The 19,746-nt window shown below is 56.6% G+C and overlaps 1 protein-coding gene across 3 annotated transcripts in view; it reads left to right on the top strand.

Moving 5' to 3' along the window:
* LOC135982834 (tripartite motif-containing protein 72-like) overlaps nt 1-17,578 on the top strand; it is a 67,107-nt gene extending 49,529 nt beyond the window's left edge. For 2 of the 3 annotated variants that reach the window (XM_065591143.1, XM_065591142.1), the window contains exons 2-4: nt 11,670-11,780; nt 14,217-14,280; nt 16,102-17,578. In XM_065591143.1, the coding sequence (XP_065447215.1) occupies nt 11,769-11,780; nt 14,217-14,280; nt 16,102-16,691 (666 nt within the window). In that variant the 5' untranslated portion in view covers nt 11,670-11,768 and the 3' untranslated portion in view covers nt 16,692-17,578. Of the gene's footprint in view, nt 1-10,533; nt 10,672-11,669; nt 11,781-14,216; nt 14,281-16,101 lie in introns of those variants that run through there. The other variant, XM_065591144.1, reaches the window with a different exon arrangement.
* The last annotated feature ends 2,168 nt before the right edge of the window (nt 17,579-19,746 follow it).

Raw genomic sequence — 19,746 nt, 5'->3', positions numbered from 1 at the left:
CCTGATGTGCTGAGACTACCCCAGAGCCTGTTTCCCCTGCCAGCTTGGGACTTCAGTGCCCTGCCTGGTTGGAGCCAGACCCGCCAGCCTGCTGCAAACCCAGCCCCAGGTCTGAACCACGTCCCCTAACAGCTGTAGGCTTGACTGAAAACAGCTTAAGAAGTTCTCCTGTCTCCAACTTTATTTTCATAAGCATGTTTCCATACAGCATTATGGGGCGCAACATCACACCCTCCTCCAGCACTTACTGCCAGAGGCTTGGACACTGTCCATGGCAGAGGCAGTACATATAAAATCCCCTGGTCACTCTCCCTTTCAATACCTTTAAACCATATGATGTCATTCATAGGTGTTCTAGCAAGGTTTGGGGTTCCTGGTCCCCGGGTGACTGAAAGCGGGCTGGGGTGTAGTATTGCTAACAGAATGGAGACAGCAATATCGGTTCAAGTGTAGGTGTCTTAGCATTTAGCCGCCAATGCCATGAGGCGTCGTGCCTCAGTTTCCCCTTCTACACAGCAGCAGGGGCCTGTTATGCTTTTGCTGCTGTGCCAAGCTTCCAGCCTGAGTACAGGTATAAGCTGAAAAGTAACATGCTTGTGGCAGGGCCGGTGCAAGGAAGTTTCGTGCCCGAGGCGAAACTTCCACCTTGCGCCCCCGCCAGCCCTGCAGCAGCTCCCCGCCCCCCTTCCGCCATGAGGCGCCCCCCCCAGACAGCTCCCCCCCTGCCCTGAGGTGCCCCCCCATGGCAGCTCCCCCCCCGCCTGGGGAGCCATGCGGCAGCTCCCCACCCCAGCTCACCTCTGCTCCGCCTCCCCCCCGAGGACGCCGTCGCTGCTCTAATTCTCTCCCCTCCCAGGCTTGTGGCACCAAACAGCTGATTGGCGCCGCAAGCCTGGGAGGCGGGAGAAGTGGAGCAGCGACGGTGTACTGGGGAGGGGGCGGAGCAGAGGTGAGCTGGGGTGGGGAGCCCTGCGGCAGCTCCCCCCCGCCCTGAGGCACCCCCCCCCCCGGCCCGGGGAACCTGCGGCAGCTCCCCCCCGAGGCGCACCCCCCCGCAGCAGCTCCCTACCCCCCGGCCCTGGGCTGCGGGCAGCTCGCTGACCCTGGGGAACCCCTGGGCTGCCTGCCAGCGGCAGCGACTCAGACTCCCTCTCCCTCCCAGCACAGAGTATAAAAAAAAATTGGAGGCATCGCTTTTTGGCGCCCCCAAATCTTGGCGCCCCAGGCAACCGCCTCGTCTGCCTAGATGGTAGCACCGGCCCTGGCTTGTGGGGCTGTCTTGTCACCATCCCCAGCATGTACAACAGTTTTCCCCATAAAGCAGGTATGTCCCCCATCTTTAAAGGGTTAACCACTAGTATCAACTCCTTTGTCTTGACCCATCGATGAAGTAGCAAAAGACACAAGATTAAGAGGAAATCGACGGCGGACAGGCTTTGGTCACACAATTTAGCTTTTTAGTGTCGACGGCATTTCCCAATTCCTTTGTGTACCATGCTAGGTGCCCTGATGCAGATTCCTGCCCTCAGCTCTTCCCTCTGGAATTTCTTTGGGCTGGACCCCACCCCCTTGTGGAGCGTCCCAAGAGCAGAGTTCTTCCCCAGCCTTGAAGAGACAGTGTTATTGTTTACAAGGGTGGCAGGAATAACATTCTTTAATGGGGTGCTTTGGATGGGTAAGATCCCCTCGGACACCCGCCCCCAAAAGATCAGCTGGGTGGACTCGTCCCTCCAGGAGATCTGAGCCCCAGTCTTCCCTTAACACCTGATCCACAGGAGAGGGGTCTGGCATTTTAAATGCAGATTTTTCACCTCCTCCTGGGGAAAAGCCTTCCTACAAAAGGTGGGTGGACTCTCCAGCCCCACTTCACCTTTCATCTGGGCTTCCCTCTCTGGGCTCCCCTCTGAGGCTGACACTAGGGTTACCATATTTCAGCAAGCAAAAAAGAGGACGGGAGGAGCCCCGCCCTAGCCCCGCCCCTCCCACTTCCCGCCCCCCCAGAACCCCCAACCCTCCCCCGTTCCTTGTCCCCTGACTGCCCCCTTCTGGGACCCCTGCCCCTAACTGCCCCCCAGGACTCCACTCCCTATCTAAGCCTCCCTGCCTCTTGTCCCCTGACTGCCCCAACCCTTATCCACACCCCCACCCCCAGACAGACCCCTGGGACTCCCACGCCCCATCCAACCACTCCCCACCCCCGACAGCCCCCCCAGAACTCCCAACCCATCTAAACCCCTCTGCTCCCTGTCCCCTGACTGCTCCGATCCCTCTCCGCACTCCTGCCCCCTGACAGCCCCCCCAGAACTCCCAACCCATCTAAACCCCTCTGCTCCCTGTCCCCTGACTGCTCTGATCCCTCTCCGCACTCCTGCCCCCTGACAGCCCCCCCCAGAACTCCCAACCCATCTAAACCCCTCTGCTCCCTGTCCCCTGACTGCTCCGATCCCTCTCCCCACCCCTGCCCCCTGACAGCCCCCCCCAGAACTCCCAGCCCCCCACCCCCCCGCTCCCTGTCCCCTGACTGCTCCGATCCCTCTCCCCACTCCTGCCCCCTGACAGCTCCCCCCCAGAACTCCCAACCCATCTAAACCCCTCTGCTCCCTGTCCCCTGACTGCTCCGATCCCTCTCGCCACTCCTGCCCCCTGACAGCTCCCCCCAGAACTCCCAGCCCCCTACCCCCCCGCTCCTTGTCCCCTGACTGCCCCCTCCTGGGACCCCTGCTCCTAACTGCCCTCCAGAACCCCACCCCCTACCTAAGACTCCCTGTTCCTTGTCCCCTAACTGCCCCCTCCTAAGACCCCCCCCAACTGCCCCCCAGGACCCTACCCCCTACCTGTACCCTGACTGCCCAAAACCTTATCCACTCCCCCCCAAAAGCCCCCCCATGAACTACCGACCCCCCCCATTTCTTGACTGCCCCCTCCAGAACCTCCCTGCCCCTTCTCCTGCCCCCTGGCCCCCTTACCCTGCTGCTCAGAACAGGGTGTTGGGCTCTGTGCGAGCCGAGCCGGACACGTGGCTAAGCTCCCCAGCACAACAAAACCCGGTCCCTGGCCCTGTACAGCGCTGCCGGACCGGGCTGCAGGGGAGAGCTGCCGGCTCAGAATGCAGGGCGGATCCGGCTCCTCTACAGCTGCTCTGGAGTCCAGCCCGGGACTTCCCTGCAGCCCTCCCAGCCGCTCGCTCTGCTCTGCCGGGGGAGGGGGGAAATCCCGGACATTGTGAGTGCTTTACAAATTCCCCCCGGACGCTATTTTTAGCACAAAAAGGAGGACATGTCCGGGTAAATCCGGACGAATGGTAACCCTAGCTGACACTCCTGTGTCCCCCCAAAAGGGACGGTGACCCTGGTCCAGCTACGACAGACCTCTCACTGGCCAGCAAAATCCCCCCCCTTACACTCAGGTTGGGCTAGGGTGACCAGACGTCCCGATTTTATTGGGACTGTCCCGATATTTCCTTGTTTGTCCCGCGTCCCGACCGACATGCGGTCGGGACACTGGACAAACAAGGAAATGCCCCAGAGCCCAGAGCCCGGAAGTGCTCGCTCCCCCCCCCCACGCCCCGACTCCACCCCCTCCTCCCCCGATTGGCTCCCTCCCCGAATCCCCACCTCTTCCCCGGGCTCACCATTCCTCCCCCCTACGCAAGCGCTGGAGGGAGGCCCGTGAGACTCAGGGGAAGCGCGGGGCCAGGGTAAGAGTCCGGCCTGGTCCCGAGCAGGCAGGACTCAGTTGGGTGGTAGGGCGAGGAGGGGGGCGGCCCGCGGGGCCAGGCGGCGGCTGTTCTCACCCCCGGGCAGCGGGACTCGGGAGCAGCCGCTGCTGCAGCTCCCACTGCCGCGGGGGAGGAAGCAGCCATGGCGCTCGGCGGCTCTGGCGCCCCCGAACCCCCCGAGCCGGGGCCTGCTGCGGGGACCCAGCAGCGCGTACGCTGGGCCCAGCCCTTGGCCAGTCGCGTCTGGGCTGCTGCCCAGCTGGTGCTATCGCGCGGCGGCCCCGGGGCGGAGGCATCGGCAGCCCAGCCCTGTTCGTTCCCCTGCGGGACCCGAGCGGGACGGGGGGGCTGGGGCCTGCTGCCCCCACTCCGGGGCCGCCGCGGGATAGCACCAGCTGGGCAGCAGCCCAGACGCGACTGGCCAGGGGCTGGGCGCAGTGTGCGCGCTGCTGGGTCCCCGCAGCAGGCCCCGGCTCGGGGGCTTCGGGGGCGCCAGAGCCGCCGAGCGCCATGGCCGCTTCCTGCCCCCGCGGCAGTGGGAGCTGCAGCAGCGGCTGCTCCCGAGTCCCGCTGGCCGGGGGTGAGAACAGCCGCCGCCTGGCCCCGCGGGCCGCCCCCCTCCTCGCCCTACCACCCAACTGAGTCCTGCCTGCTCGGGACCAGGCCGGACTCTTACTCACCCCGGCCCCGCGCTTCCCCTGAGTCTCCCGGGCCTCCCTCCAGCACTTGCGGAGGAAGGTTTTTTTTTTTTTTGGCCCCGCCCCGCCCCCCCCGCGTCACCCCCCCCCCCCCCCCCCCCCGCGTCCCGATATTTGTCTTGGGTGATCTGGTCACCCTAGGTTGGGCTTGCTTCCAGCTACAGAGTCCCTGGGGTCTGTTCCCACCACAGCGATCACCAGGACCCCAACTTCCATCTCCCGCGTACATGTCTCTGTGCCCCCCAGGGCAGGTCCTGTCCTCTGCTGACCTGCAACTTCCTGGCAGTCAGCAGCTGTGGTGGCCCCCCCTGTTACAAGGTGGTACATCCCCCTCCCCCGGGGAGATGATCACAGGACAGGAGCTGGCTTCATCCAGCTCCTCCCTCTGGGACTTGCCTTGAGCCCCAGGGCTACAGGAACTGGCTATAACCAGCCCTGCCCCCGAAGCTGCATCCTTTACTGCTGCAGAGGAGTTTAAGAGACACCCTCCTATTCCCCCAGCAGTCCGTGTGACTTCACCCCCCCCCCCCATCCCAGCGCTTTTAGCACAAGATCCCTTCTCACTGCTAACCAGCCCTGGGACAGATTCTGCCACATTAAAGAAATCATTCCCCAGTAGCAAAGGTGCAAAATTGTGTGCCCCCACTGCAACAGTCAGTTCAGTCTGCAAATCACTAGTTTGAATGTGTACTTTAGCTAAAGGTGCAAGGACTTTGTAACCTCCTGTTGCCAGCACAGGGGCCCGAGGACAACAACAGCTGAAGAAAAAATGGAGGGTCTCCCAAGGCTTTATATAGTTTCCCCTTGTAGGTCTAAACCCCTCCCTCCACCTGTGCAGAATTACAGCTACAAAATGGAGTTTTGGAGTCACCTGGGCAAGTCACATGTCCATGCATGACTCAGAACTTTACAGGCCAAGCCACATATCCCAGAAAGCTCAGATGTGGATTGGCGTCTATCAAGGTCTATTGTCAGCTTAAGTGTTTCTTGATTGGGCACTTAACTTGCACATTCCTTTCTAAAGAAGCTGACCAAATGCTTTACTAAGGCTACTTAAAAACAAACAAGTACACAGCCAATATTCATAACTTTGAGTACAAAAATGATACCTGCATACAAATAGGATGAATATATCCAGTAGATCATAACCTTTACAGGGATATGTTACATGGCATGTGTAGCATAAAATATCTTCCAGTTATGTCATATTTACTTTCATAAGCATGTTTCCATAAAGCATTATGGGGGGCAACGTCACAGTGGTATTGGTGTGTGTTTTGAGGCATCTGCCCCACACTGGCCCATAAGGGGTTAATAGAGCCCTAGGGAGGCTGTGCAGGAGGCATCCAATCAGAGAGGGGGTGCGAGGAGCAGCCAATCAGGGCCCGGCTGGCCTATATAAGAGCTGCAGTACAGGGCAGTTGCAGTCACTCCCTGGAGCTTGAGGAGGGAGGACTGGCCGCCTTGCAGTCTGAAGGCAACAAGCACCCTGTACAGAGCCATGCTGCAGGCAGAAACCCGGGGAGCTAAAGGCAGCTCCTGGTGGGCTGCAGGGATCTGCAGGCTGAGGCCCTGAGACAAGGGCAAAGAGGGTGCTGGGGCCGCGGGGAAGTGGCCCATGGAGATCTACAGAGGAGTCGGAATGGACGCAGCAAGTGCCGACCATCTACAGGGTCCCTGGGCTGGAACCCGGAGTAGTGGGTGGGCCTGGGTCCCCCCAACCCCCACTCACCCCTGAAGAAGTGGCTGGACTGAGGGACTGTGATACTGTCCCCTGGAAGGGGGGAGCACAGAGTATGACACAGCTGGAGGGCTGTGTCGTGGAGAGGACACCGTGGTCCTTGGAGCGACATGGGTCCAGGAGCAGATGTGCTGGTGGCAAGACATCACCAGAAAAGGGCGCACTGGCAAACAGAGCTAAACCCCAGGACAGCCAGCAGGGGGTGCCACAGTGGTGAGTCGAACCCCATCACATGTGGTGGAGAATGCGGGCATTCCGTCGCCCCTGAGGGAAGGGGGCTGAGTGGGAGACTCAGAGACTGTTTGATGGCTACCCTGATACCAGGGGAATTTGAAAGACTGTTTGAGACAGTAAGCATGGAGAGACAACGGAGCCGCAATACGTGGAAGCATGTTTTGCTGAGGGTTTATATACCCTCCCGGACTGGACTCCAAAGTCGGGACCCCTGCAAAAGGGAGCTGACAAGCAGACAGGGCAGCTTCGGCTCCTGCTGCTGCAGGTACTCAGGACCCAACAGAGACAGTGGGAGGCACAGGAGTGCTTGCAGACCTATATGTCTCCGCTGAGCCCTGACAAAGGGGGACGTGATGATTCCTTCAAGGGCAGTTTGTTGTGGGACACAGCGGAAAAAAATTCAAGGGTGCTGTCGGCATCCCCGGAGCAGCTGCAGACGGTGTCACCCCACCCCTGAGCCTGAGAAACAAGCCCTGACTGGCACCATCGCATCAGGATGCAGGCGTGGGCCGACGAGCAGCGGCCGCAGAGCTTTCGGATCTGCCCAATTACGTCCCTGGACTGGGCAGAGCTCTCGCTCCAGCCATCCCGCACAGGGATGCGGGAACAGGAGCTGCCCTGAGTCACAGTGGAGACACAAATGGCAACCACACTGTGGAAACTCGCAAGGCCGGATTGCTGCTGGTCTGTGGGAAATCATTTGGGTGTTGGAAAATCCACTGTGGGGGCTGTTGTCATGCAGGACCATTAATAGTCTCCTGCTCCGCGGGACTGTGACCCGGGAACGCCCAGGACAGGCTACAGAGGCAGAAGCAGCTGCCCCAGGGGCCAAGGTTTTCTTGATGTCTGTGGCCCTGAGTCTCCCATAATCTTCACTCACACGTTGGCGAGATCTGATCGGTCATTCATACCAACCTGCGTCCAGGCATCCATCACCTAGCCCTTGCCCCAGAGAAGAATTTACCCTAGTGGGTAGCCATACAAAGTGGGTGGGGAAACTGAGTCACCGCTAGTGTTCCTGAAACTATATCCCCTCCCCCCCATTCTCCACAAATAGAAGGACTAGAAAAGACCGATTGGGAGGAGGGGCTGCTGTTCTCCCTGTAAGCTTTTCTTGTGCAGCATCCACTTGGCCTGCAGAACTCCCTGCCACCGCACGGCACTGAGGCCAGATTCAAAGCGGGACAGGACGCTTCTGGGGCTAACCAGAGTGCTAAGGAGGAAAAAAACATTGGGTGGGATATAAAATCTGGGCGTCAGCTGATCACTGCTGGTTAGGATGTTGGTTATCAAATTAAGACTGCTTTTATTGTGAATGAAAGCGGCAATGCCAATACACTGAGCAAGTCTACACCAGAGATTTGTACCTCTATTGCCAATTTACTCCAGGCAGCCACCATGTTCGTAAATGGTTGTTCCAAGATCTTTAAGGCCTTTTTCAGTCTAAGCCAAGATTTGAATTTAAACTGATTTAATTAGACTGGTAAAAGGCCCCATGTGGATACTTTTGTCCTCAGATAACAGCGCTTTTTTCGGGTTTAGCGTCTGTCGCTCTGAAAGCGGTGGATGCGAAGTTGGGAAAAGGCTCTCGTTCTGGGGTAGGAGCGTCCCCACAGGGAGTTACACCCGCGTAGCTACAGCCGTGGAATTATAGCCCAGAGCTGGGCCACTCAATTTCCACCTGTGGCTAAGGAAAGTGTTCGGTTACCCTAAGTGAAAACACTGCCACGGGCACAGGTAACGACACGGCTTGTGTGTGCAATTCAGGGCCCAGCCACTTAGCCACAGTCTGGCCACGTATCTGCCCGGTCCGACCTCGATCCGGGACTCCACAGCTCCAGCCTCGTTCTCCTGCGGCCGGATCCAGCGTTTGGAGGTCCAGATTTCTCTTCTTCACAGACCATGGGCCAAGTCGGGATGTCCCAGAACCATCCAAGGAGCTGGACTCTCAGAGCTGGGCTACAGAGGGAGGAGAAAGTCGTTCAGTCCCAGCTGCTACCGTGTGCCTGGCAGGGGCATAACTATGATCCGACAGGGTGTGCGGATGGAGGAGAATGAGGGCCCCCATCTTGGCCAGGGTCTCTGCAGCACCTGGCACAAGGAGGGGGGCGATCTCAGTCAGGGTGGGGTCTGTGCAGCACCTGACCTGATGAGGACCCCAATCTCAGTTGGGGGGGGGGTCTGTGCAGCGCCTGGCACAAGGGGGACCCAGTTAAGGTTGGGGCTGGTAGGTGTTATTGTAATACTAACAAATCTAACTAATAACGACTCGTAAATAATGCCAATGTCAGTCAGCATTAATTAACACAGCTCCGGTGGGTAACAGGAGGGAGTGTGGTGGAGACAAACTCCCCCCTTTCTTCCAAATCACAGACACAGCCCCTCCCCCCCTCAAGTCTCTTCCCCTCCCCCATCTACACCCCACAGGTGTTGGGGATACTGGAGGTCTGGGGGGTGTCAGGGGATGTGATGCCCCGTCCGTCCCCTCCCCTGGGCAAAGGTATCCCTGAAAACCCCTCAGAGACCCCCTGAATCCCTCCAAGAGAACCCCAATATCTCCCCAATGTCCCCCTCCAGCCCTGCCCCCCACCACATGGCGCTGTGAAAGGTGGGATTCGGGAAGCAGCTCGAGGCGGGCACAGTAACGGCCCCCATGGGCCCTGGGCTGGGGGAGGGGTTTCTGGGTTGATATTGGAGATTTCTGGGGAGGATATTGGGGGTCTCCGAGTGGGGATGTTAGGGCGGGGGTCTCTGAGGGGGGATATTGGGGGGATGTCAAGGGGTCTCTGAGGGGGAATGTTGGGGGGGCTACTGAGGGAGGATGTTGGGGGGGTCACCGAGGGGGGATGTCAGGGAAATATTGGGGGGTGTGTGTCTATGAGTGGGCTATTGGGGGTCTCTGAGAGCGGATGTTGGGGGGGCTTCAAAGGGGATGTCGGGGAGATATTGGGGTCTCTGAGGGGGGATGTTGGGGGTCTCTAAGTGGGATATTGGGTTTCTCTGACGGAGGATGTTGGGGGATATTGGGGAACTTTGGGGGGTGTTGGGTGTCTCTGGGGGAATGTTGGGGGTCTCTGAGGGGGGATATTAGGCAGATATTGTGGGGGGGGTCTCCGAATGGGATATTTGGGGTCCCTGAGGGGGGTGTTGGGGAGATATTTGTGGTCTTTGAGGGGGGATGTTGGGGAGATATTGGGGGACTTTGAGGGGGATGTTTGGTAGATATTTGGGGTCTCTGGGGGGATGTTGGGGATACTGGAGGTCTGGGGGTGTCAGGGGGTCTCTGAGGGAGGATGTTGGGGATCTCTGAGCGGCGATATTAGGTAGATATTGGAGGGGTTCTGAAAAGGATATTTGGGGCCCCTGAGGGGGATGTTGGGGAGATATTTGGGATCTTTGAGGGGGGGATATTGGGGGTCTCTGAGGAGGGTGTTGAGGAGATATTGAGTTTCTCTGAGGAAGGATGTTGGGGAGATATTGGGGGGTCTCTGAAAGGGATATTTGGGGTCTCTGAGGGGGGATCTTGGGGAGATATTGGGGGTCTCTGAAAGGGATATTTGGGGTCTCTGAGGAGGTGTTGGGGAGATATTGAGTTTCTCTGAGGAAGGATGTTGGGGGCTATTGGGGGACTTTGGGCGTGTTGGGGGTCTCTGAGGGGGGATGTTGGGGAGATATTGGGATCTCTGAAAGGGATATTTGGGGTCTCTGAGGAGGCTATTGAGGGTCCCAAGGGGAATCCCCAAAGGAGAGAGATGGGGGGTGTCCCTGGGGGTGAGGATAGCAGCATCCAGGGGAGGGAAGGATGGGGCATCACACCACAGAGCAGGGTCTAGATGTGGGGCAGGGGAAAGGGACCAAAAGGAGGAGTGGGAAGGTAGCATGGGGTGTCCACCCCACACAAGACTGGCTGTGAAGAGGAGCCCGTGGGGGGGTAGAACCGCAGCTCAGCAATGACTGTCTGCCTCAGACCTCAGTCAATCAGGAGGGACCAGCTGAAGTCACTGGGCCCAAATCTCCTATGCCGTGGCTGGGAAATGACCTCACTGCAGGCAATAGGGTGTCCTGATCCGACCTGAGGGGGAAATGAACTGCCAGAGTTAATGATTCACCTCATGCCTGGACTTCCCGTAAGGAGAAGGTGAAAGAGATGGGTCGGGGATGCCAGACGAGGGCAGGGAGAAGGGAAAAGGGATCATCTTTCTGTGCCAGGATTCTGCAGAGTGGGGATTTACACATTGGTACAAACGTATGACCAGAGAATCGCAAGTAGGAGCAGAGAGGTGATTTTACCTTTGCATTTGGCCCTGGTGTGAGTGCTGCTGGAATCCTGAGTCCAGTTCTAGTGCCCACCATTCAAGGGGGCTGGTGATAAACTGGAGCGGGGTCAGAGAAGAGCCCCGAGAATGATTCAAGGATTAAAAAACCTGCCTTAAAGTGAGAGACCCCAGGAGCTCGATTGATTTAGTTTAACAAAGAGAAGGCTACAGGTGACTGGATCCCAGTCTGCAATTCCTGGCATGGGGAACAGATGACTCTTCAGTCTGGCAGTGAAAGGTCTGACAAACCCCAATGACTGGAAGTTGGAGCTAGACAAATTCCGACTGGAAATAAGGCACAAAGTTATAGCATTGAGGGGAACTAACCACTGGAACAACTTCCCAAGGGCTGTGGTGGGTTCTCCTTCGCTGGCAGTTTTTAAATCAAGACAGGATGTTTTTCTGAAAGCTCTGCTCTAGTTCAACCAGGAATGAATGGACAGCCGTTCTCTGGCCTGTGTGACCCAGGAGCTCGGACTAGATGATCATGGGGATGGGGGGAGGGTCCCTTCTGGACTTGGAATCTATGGAACTTACACTCGTGCAAGTCATTGCACTTTGAAAGCCCCGTGCTCTGAGCCACTATTGTGGGTGTGTTTATTTCACTCCTTGGCATGACACCTCGTTGAGTTAATGAAATTTCCCGCTGTGATCTCAGCTTGTACCTAACTAAAATGTCACGAGATCGGCTTACCAGCAGGAGATTTTAAAAAGAATTAATTTGGGATCCTTTTTATTTGCCATCATGATTTTGAGCCTTTAATTTTGGACAATTACTGGAGTGAGCTTGTTGCTTACGGGGTAACACCCTTTGGCTCAATAACTCCAAGGTTGATGTCGGATACGTTTTTCATTTCCAGGTAGGGTATCACCTTGCTAACTGCACATGTCCAGAAGGTAATTGTAACAAACATTTTAATGATTAAATCAATCAGTGATTAACATGGAGGTGTGTTTGCTAGGTATAAAACAGAGGCAACAACATCCCCAGATCAGCTTAGTTCTTATCAGTCAAATCGGTTGGATCAACTTGAGACGAGCCTTGGAACTTGAAATCAACTATGGCCGCCCCGGTAAGTAGAATTTTCCTCTTTTTGCTCTAACGATCGCAGCACAAGCATTCCCCCAACTCACCCACGTTTTTTTAAAAGTCGTAATTTGATCAGTGGTCAGCGTGAGGGGTGATATTAACGCAAGAGAATAAGGAAGAATAAACTGATTTAGCAGTTAAAGAGAAATGCAAAGTCTGGGGTCACGTGTCCCTCAGGCTGGAGAATAGAAAGGCACGTCCAAAGGTTCAAAGTGACCAGTTCCTATCACTTTGTCACTGCAGCCACGTGCTGTACCAGATATATTGTATCAGGAACACCAGACGCTCCTTAGAAGTTGGGGAGCCCAAACCACGGCCCCATCCCCCACTTCGCCCCAAGGCCCCAGCTCCCCCTCTTCTGGCTCCCGTGTATTGTATATGTGGTAACGTTTGCATGCAGTACAATGCTGTATAAGGGCTAAGCTGTATTAGAGATGTTGTTACTGGAATTTCTCCTTCGATTTACCTGTCACCAGACTTGCTAAAAGGGTTGGCAGACTCAGGAGGCAACAGAGAAATGCTAACGCTGACATTTCCCCCGCTAGTCCATAGACACGTAGATTCCAAGACCAGAAGAGATCCCTGTGATCATTCTTGTCTGACCTGTTGTGTAACACCGGCCAGAGAGCTGCCCTGAACTAATCCCTGTTTGAACAGATCTTTGGGAAAAACATCCCATCTAGATGTAAAAGTTGCCTGTGATGGAGAAGCGCCCTGCTTCTTCCCCTCCGTCCCTCCTCCCCTCCCTCCTCTCCTTTACCCAGCTCCTCTTTCTTATGTCAGGGAAGTGAATTTGGGAGCCTAACGAAGGTCAAATGAAGCCACTGCTCCATCAGGCCAGTTCTGAGGGAAAGTAGCAAATGGTGATCGGCAGCACCCGGAGCTAAGACCTTTTCCCTCACAAGAGTTGGACTCACGCCCATATGGAAGTCTCCTAATAAGTTTTCAAGGGTCAATTTTTTTCAAATTTCCCCTCCTGCTTTGAAGCCAGGCTGGCTTGGCCAGTGAGTACGCATGTCAATGCTAGAGCACTGAAAAACTGGCTGTGGAACAGAAAGTTCTGCGTAACCTTCCTTAACGGTGGAGTTGATATGGTCGTTAAAGTCTGTATCGCAATGCAGATCTCAAAGAGGCAGAGTTAACAGTTGCACAGGTAACCTTAATCCTGGCATTTCCTGACTTCCTGGAGCCTCACTCTGTAGTCTTAATGTTCTCCTAACAAATCTGATTTCCAGTGGGTTTCTAGGGGAAAAACCAGTATGTGACCAGGCAATAAAAGATGATCAGAATGCGTAGGCACCAGGGGACTGAAGGAGGTTGCATGGACAAGTGCCTCGTTCTTAGCACACGAGGTTTTATTCTGATATAACAGGGACAGCCCCAGCAGCTGCTGTTGGGCAGAGAGCTACAGGCCATGCCAGGGTTTTGTTATGGGCCTTCCTTTGCTTCATTTGCTCACTGGGACAAGTAGGACGTGCTGAAGCGGTTGCATATGAAACTGTTCCCAAGGCACAGCCATAGATTTGCTGGTCTTCAGGCTCAAACTTGGAAACAACTCCATATCGGGCTCTTTACTTTGTGACTTAAACCTCTGACTTGGTTCTGAGTGCGAAAGAAGGATTGGAACGTGCCAGTGTGACCATCTGGGGGAATCTGTACAACTTATGGATTCTGGCTGATGTTAGGAAGTTCTTATAAATGTGTTGTGTCGAGGAATGTCCGTGTGTGGAGGTGGAATCCATCACTTTAGAGGCATTAATCTTGACAGCTGCTCTGACCGAACAATGGGTATGCTAAGACAGTGGTTCTCAACTAGGGATACATTACATAGAAAGCACGAGCCAAGTCAGCACAAACTAAAATTCCATATAGACAGTGACTGGTTTATACAGCTCTATATAGTATATTATTAGACGTGGTTTATGCCATTTACGGATGTGTGCAAGCACGTTAATGAGGTTGAAGTTGTCACGGTGTGTATGCGCTTGTGATGTAAAAACGAAGCGGCGGTAGTGGCAACAGTAAAAATTGTAAGAAATTGAAAGTGACTGGAAAAACCCATCGTCAAATCTGCGAGGAATCGATTGCTTTTGGATTCACATCTCCAACTGTGAGCTCTTTGGGACAGTGACTGCTGCTCATTGAGTATCTGGGCAGCGCCTGGCACGATGGGGGCCCAGGTCCGTGTAGCGCCCAGTGCAGCGAGCTGCAGTCTCAGTCAGGAGGTCAGTGCAGCACCCAGTGTGACGGGGCCACTCTCAGTCAAGGGGCGTCTGTGCAGTGCCAGGGTCCCCGATCTTGCTCTCGGGGGGGTCTGTGATGTGCCCGGCCCCATGGAGGGCCCCAGTGTTGGTCAGGGTCTTTGTATAAAGCAATGGGGCCTGGAGAGACTCTCAACTGCCTTCTGCTCTCCCACCAGATCAATGAAATGTGGCCAAGGAACAAAGCTACCAAGACTGGCCCCGGGGACAAAGTGGCACCAGGTGAGTGAGGACGACTAGCCAGAGACCAGGCATCTGACCCTGCACAGAGCCAGCCAAGGGGGGAACGGGCAAGAATGGAGGAGCTGGAGGGGAAAGTGGGGGGAGATGGAAAGGAGGGAGGGAGGAGTTGGGGAATGTGAGGATGGGGGAGCTAAAGGGGACAGAAGCCAGGTCTCAGCCCCCCAAACAGGAGGTCACAGCTCCCCCCACCCTTCGAGTGGTGCAGGGGAAAATCTGGGGGGTTAGGCCTGTGGGATCATCGGGCTTTCCCTGTGAGCCTGTGGGTGCTCCCAGGCCAAGCAGGGTGAGTGTGGGACACAGAGGGCAGGGGCTCGGTTTCCCTCCTGCAGCCCGTCAGTGCAGTCCTCGCTGTCACTGGGCAGGGAGAAGGGGGCTGCTGAAATGACCCCCCCTCCCCCGCTGGCCGGCGCGCTGGGTAGAACAATCCTTAGGGTCTCTTGTCCCACGGGTCCCCAAAGCACGTCCCAGACTGGGAATAACTATGTGTTAACTGGAGGGACGCGTGTTAGACCCGGGAGGTAACTGTCCCACTCTACCGGCACTGGGGAGGCCCCGGCTGGAGAGCTGTGTCCAGTCCTGGGCGCCGCACTTTAGGAGAGATGGGGGCAAACTGGAGAGAGTCCAGAGGAGAGCAACAAAACTGATCAGAGATTTAGAAACCCCTGACCTGTGAGGCAAGGTTAAAATAACTGGGCCTGTTTAGTCTGGAGAGAAGAAGACTGAGCGGGGACCGGATAAGACTTCAGCTATGTTACAGGCTGTTCTACAGAGGACGGGGATCAATTGTTCTCCGTGTCACAGAAGGCAGGACAAGACGTAATGGGCTTAATGGGCACCGAGGGCAATTTAGGTTGGATATTAGGGGAAAGTGTCTCACTCTAAGAGGGGTTAAGCTCTGGAACTGGCTTCCAAAGGAGGTCGTGGGATCCCCGTCACCTAAGTTCCCTCTAAGCCGCGTGGCTGCGTAGCAGGCTATCAAGGGCCGCACAGGCGGGGAGAGGTGCCTCACCCCCGGCCCCGGGCTGCTTCAGTGAGAGAGGATTGGGGGGGGTCCTCTCTCCCGGGGGCAGCCCTGGGGCAGCCTGCACCCGCCCCCCAGCACCACAACCCTCTGCTCCAGCCCTCAGTCCCCTCCCACACTCCAAACCCTTCTGCCCCACCCCCACCACACAGCACCACCATACTGGTGCACATCAAATTCATTCCGCACGTGGACGTAGAAAATGAGAGGGAACAGTGCCTGTCACTGGAGGTTTTTAAGAACAGACTCGACAAACCCCTGTCAGGACTGGTCTGGGGTTACCTGTTCCTGTCCCCAGGCAGAGGGCTGGTTTAGTTGACCCCTCTTGAGGTCCCCTCCCGCCCCACATCTCTAGGATTCTGTGGTTCTATAACAGGGATCCGTCAGCTGGCACTGAGATGTGGCCACGACTGGGATGGGGCAGCTGTTTCTACACCCCACTGCCAGCAGCACAGCGCCCTCTAATGGCACATGACTGGGGTATTGGGGCCAGCACTGATGGAAAGGGGAGAGCGCCCCTTACTGAGCCCCCTGCCGGGCTCCCTGCTGCACCATGTCCCCTACCACCGCACTGACTCCATGGCAGAGTCACACACAGTGCTTTCCAGGGAGATCTCCCCTCCAAACCACGACCCGGCCCACTCCTGCTTGGCGTGAGACAGGCTGGGCTCACAGATCTGTGGCCATCCCAAATATCAATATCAGTTGACGGCTGTGATGGAAACAGCCATAAACCTGAAGAATAAAACCCTCCCCCCGACCCCCTCTGCCTTTCCCAGTGAAGAAAGAGGCTCTAACCCTGGACCCAGACACGGCCCATCCCCAGCTGCAGATCTTGAAGGACGGGAAGGAGGTGAAATGTGGGACTTCCACAGGGAACGTCAGCTGTGGCCCAAGGAGATTCGACACGGCCAACTGCGTGGTGACCAAACAGAGCTTCAGCAAGGGGCAGCACTACTGGGAGGTGTACGTGGGCCTGAAGCCGCGCTGGAACCTGGGCGTCGTCTCGGAGTTAGCAGAGAGACGGGGCAAATTGATCCAGATGAAATCCTCACAGAAGGGGTCTGCTGAGGTCTGCACCGAGGGCTACTGGTTGATCGGCTACAACAAGCAGAAGGCCGGGAAGCCGTACTGGGCGTTTGACACCAACCCGATGGCCTTTGACTGTAGCTCCCACCCTGAGATCATCGGGGTCTATCTCGATTACGCGGGCGGGGAAGTGACCTTCTACAACGCCGATGACCCCGGTAATTTGACCCCCCTGTACTCCTTCTACAACGCTGACTTCAGGAGCGCCCCCGTCTACCCCGTCTTCGACCCCTGCTGGCACGACAACGGGGGCAACGAACAGCCCCTTACAATTATGTGAGCAGCTGATTCGCTAGTGGGGGTGGGGACCAAAGCAATCGCACCCTTGGGGCTACCCGCATATACCTCGGGCTAGCCAGCTTCACAGCACTGCTCTGAGCCGCACTAACCTCACCCAGCGACCAGGCAAAGCCGGCACGTTTCGCTCAGACAGGCCGGGGGGCTGGGACGGGGCAGTGAAAAAGCAGCGAGCTGAGACCATGAGATACTCGCTCGCTATGGTACATTCACCCTCCTTCCCAGAGTTATTGGAGCGGTTTTCCCTTCAGCAACCCACCCCTCCAAGCCCCTTCCTCCAGTGGGTTTGTCTTGAGTAGGGTAAAAAATGTTTCCTAATCACAATAGCTAGGTAGAGAACCCCGGAGTCCTGGCTCCCAGGCCACCCCTGATTTAACCACTAGACCCCACTCCCCTCCAGCATTGGGGAGAGAACCCAGGAATGGAATCCAGATTGCATCTGGTGTCGTCATTCGCACCTGAGCAAAATGCACATAAAACGCCATCCAGAGCATGAATGAAGGGACGAGCTCGTGGGGAGGGGTGAATTCTGCTCTCACACACGCTGATGAACATCAGGAATTACCCATCAGGGACCTCAGGGCTGATTCCCCTCGCTCTCCCCAGTGCAAATGAGGAGTGACTGCTGGAGTCACTCCCAGGCAAAGCCAGTGTCAGAGCGAGGACAGGGAGATTCGGAGTTGACACTGGATTTGAATTACACTGATCCACAGTGCGCTGGCTGCCAGATCCCTTCATACCGCTGTCTGCAAATTGCTTTTGCCCCTCGCTGCCGTGGGCACTGAGCTCCAGCCCAGGGCTTGTGCTTTTCTGATGATTGTATTTTACTTTGCTCAATAAAGAAAAAATAATTGCTGTAATTCCCCAGAATCCTGAGTCGTGACTCAGTTTCTCCATCCAGATCCCTGGGAATCCGGAGCCTCCTGAGACCTTTCCTCAGTTTAACCCTTGCGCTGCTGCAGACATGTATACTGTGACAGGGTCCCCCGGGCACAACCTGGAAGTGGGGTACCACTTTGCCCTCTTCACTCTCCAGCCTGGGCCGTCTCTCACAATGCAATGCTAGTGACAAGCAGCAAACCCCTCCAGGCGCTGCGATCACTCAGCCGTCAGCATGTGGAGCCCCACGCCCAGCTAGATTGCATGAATGCTCCCTGGGCCACTCACAAATCACACAGAGAAAGGCACCAGCCAATTCCCCCAGCTCCCAGCCTTGCACCCAGAGCTGGACCGTCTTGTCCTGGTCAGAAGCCCGACCAGTGTAAATTTTTAACCCAGTCTACCCCTCCCTTGATGTGGAGAGGACATGAACTAGCCTTTGTAACCTGAGCTGAGATTTCCCGAGCACTTCCCGCAAAACACACTGGTTTAGGTAAAATATCAAAGGGTACGTCTATACTTACCTCCGGGTTCAGCGATAAGCAATCGATCTTCTGGGATCGATTTATTGCGTCTTGTCTAGATGCGATAAATCGATCCCGGAAGTGCTCGCTGTCGACACCGGTACTCCTGCTCCGTGAGAGGAGTACGCGGAGTCGACGGGGGAGCCTGCCTGCCGCGTGTGGACCCGCGGTAAGTACCTTGTAGTTCGAACTAAGATACTTCGACTTCAGCTACTGCGTATCTTAGTTCGAACTGGAGGGTTAGTGTGGACCAGCCCAAACAGATTAATGAACGCCAGAAAGACGTTAAGTGATTATAAGTGGTAGGCACAAAAGGTCAGCGATAGTTACCAGAGAAAATAAAAGGTAAGCGCACTGTCTAAATCTTAAACCTTAGTACACTGGGCAGTATTTTGATCAAGTGATTTTCTCACCCCCGTGCATTGCAATGTTTGCAGTGTGGAGATGCTAACAGGGCTGGTGAGGGAAACCTCAGCCACGATCTAGTTCCCAAAAGCTTGACGGCTTTATTACGTCGGCGCTACGGTGCTGTTAACCATGTGAGAGAAGACTGCAGTGTCTCTCTCCGCCCCCACCACCCCAACATATAGGCCCCCGCAATATTTCCAGCTCCCCTTCCCATTCAACCATCAGCATTTTACACTCCAGTGCTCAGCAAATCACAGGTAGAGTCTGAACTTGAAGCCAAGTTGTTTGTGGCTGGATCTCGGGGTGTCTGTGTCTGAGCAGCACCTGGTGCGACGGGAGCCCCAATCTCAGTGTCCTTGAGTCGATGTCCCCGGCGGGCTGTGGGGTTGGGGCAGATGGTTACTGTACAGAGACAATCGCCCCAGTATCCCCCTCAGAGACCCCCAATATCTCCCCAACCTCCCCCCTCAGAGGCCCCCCCAACATCCCCCATCAGAGACCCCAATATCTCCCCAATCTCCCCCCTCAGAGACCCCCAATATCTGACCTCAGAACCCCCCTGATGTCCATCAGAGACCCGCAATATCTTCCCAACTTCCCCCCTCAAAGAGCCCCCAATATCCCCCTCAGTGACCCCTCCCCCAGAGACCGTTGGGGCCGTTACTGCCCCTCCCCTGCCCTGTGCTGCCGCCTCGAGCTGCTTCCCGCGCCGCAGAGCCACGGGGGGGTGGGGGGGTAACGGCCCCGTGGTCACTGTGGGAAGGTAGGGCTCCCATACGTCCGGATTTCCCCAGACACGTCTGGCTTTTCGTCTGGGGGGGATTTCTAAAAATCTCCAGGATTTCTCCCGGTCGGCTATTTATAGACCGAAAAGCCGCCGCTCGGCAGCCAAAGCCCCTTCCCGGCTCCCCCCATCCCCTGCAGCCGCCCGGCCCTGCAGCTGTCTTCCCCCTCCTCCCCTCCCCTTAACGCTCCGCCCCTGCTCCTCCCCTCCCCTGAACGCTCCGCCCCCTGCTCCTCCCCCTCCCCTGAACGCTCCGCCCCCTGCTCCTCCCCCTCCCCTGAGCGCTCCGCCCCCTGCTCCTCCCCTCCCCTGAGCGCTCCGCCCCCTGCTCCTCCCCGTCCCCTGAGCGCTCCGCCCCCTGCTCCTCCCCGTCCCCTGAGCGCTCCGCCCCCTGCTCCCCCTCCCCTGAACACTCCGCCCCCTGCTCCTCCCCTCCCCTGAAC

Source organism: Chrysemys picta, chromosome 4 (assembly GCF_011386835.1).
Source record: "Chrysemys picta bellii isolate R12L10 chromosome 4, ASM1138683v2, whole genome shotgun sequence".
In the NCBI taxonomy this organism is placed as follows: Eukaryota; Metazoa; Chordata; order Testudines; family Emydidae; genus Chrysemys; species Chrysemys picta.
Note: the sequence above shows the minus strand (reverse complement) of the source record. Positions and strands in the feature narration are given on the sequence as shown.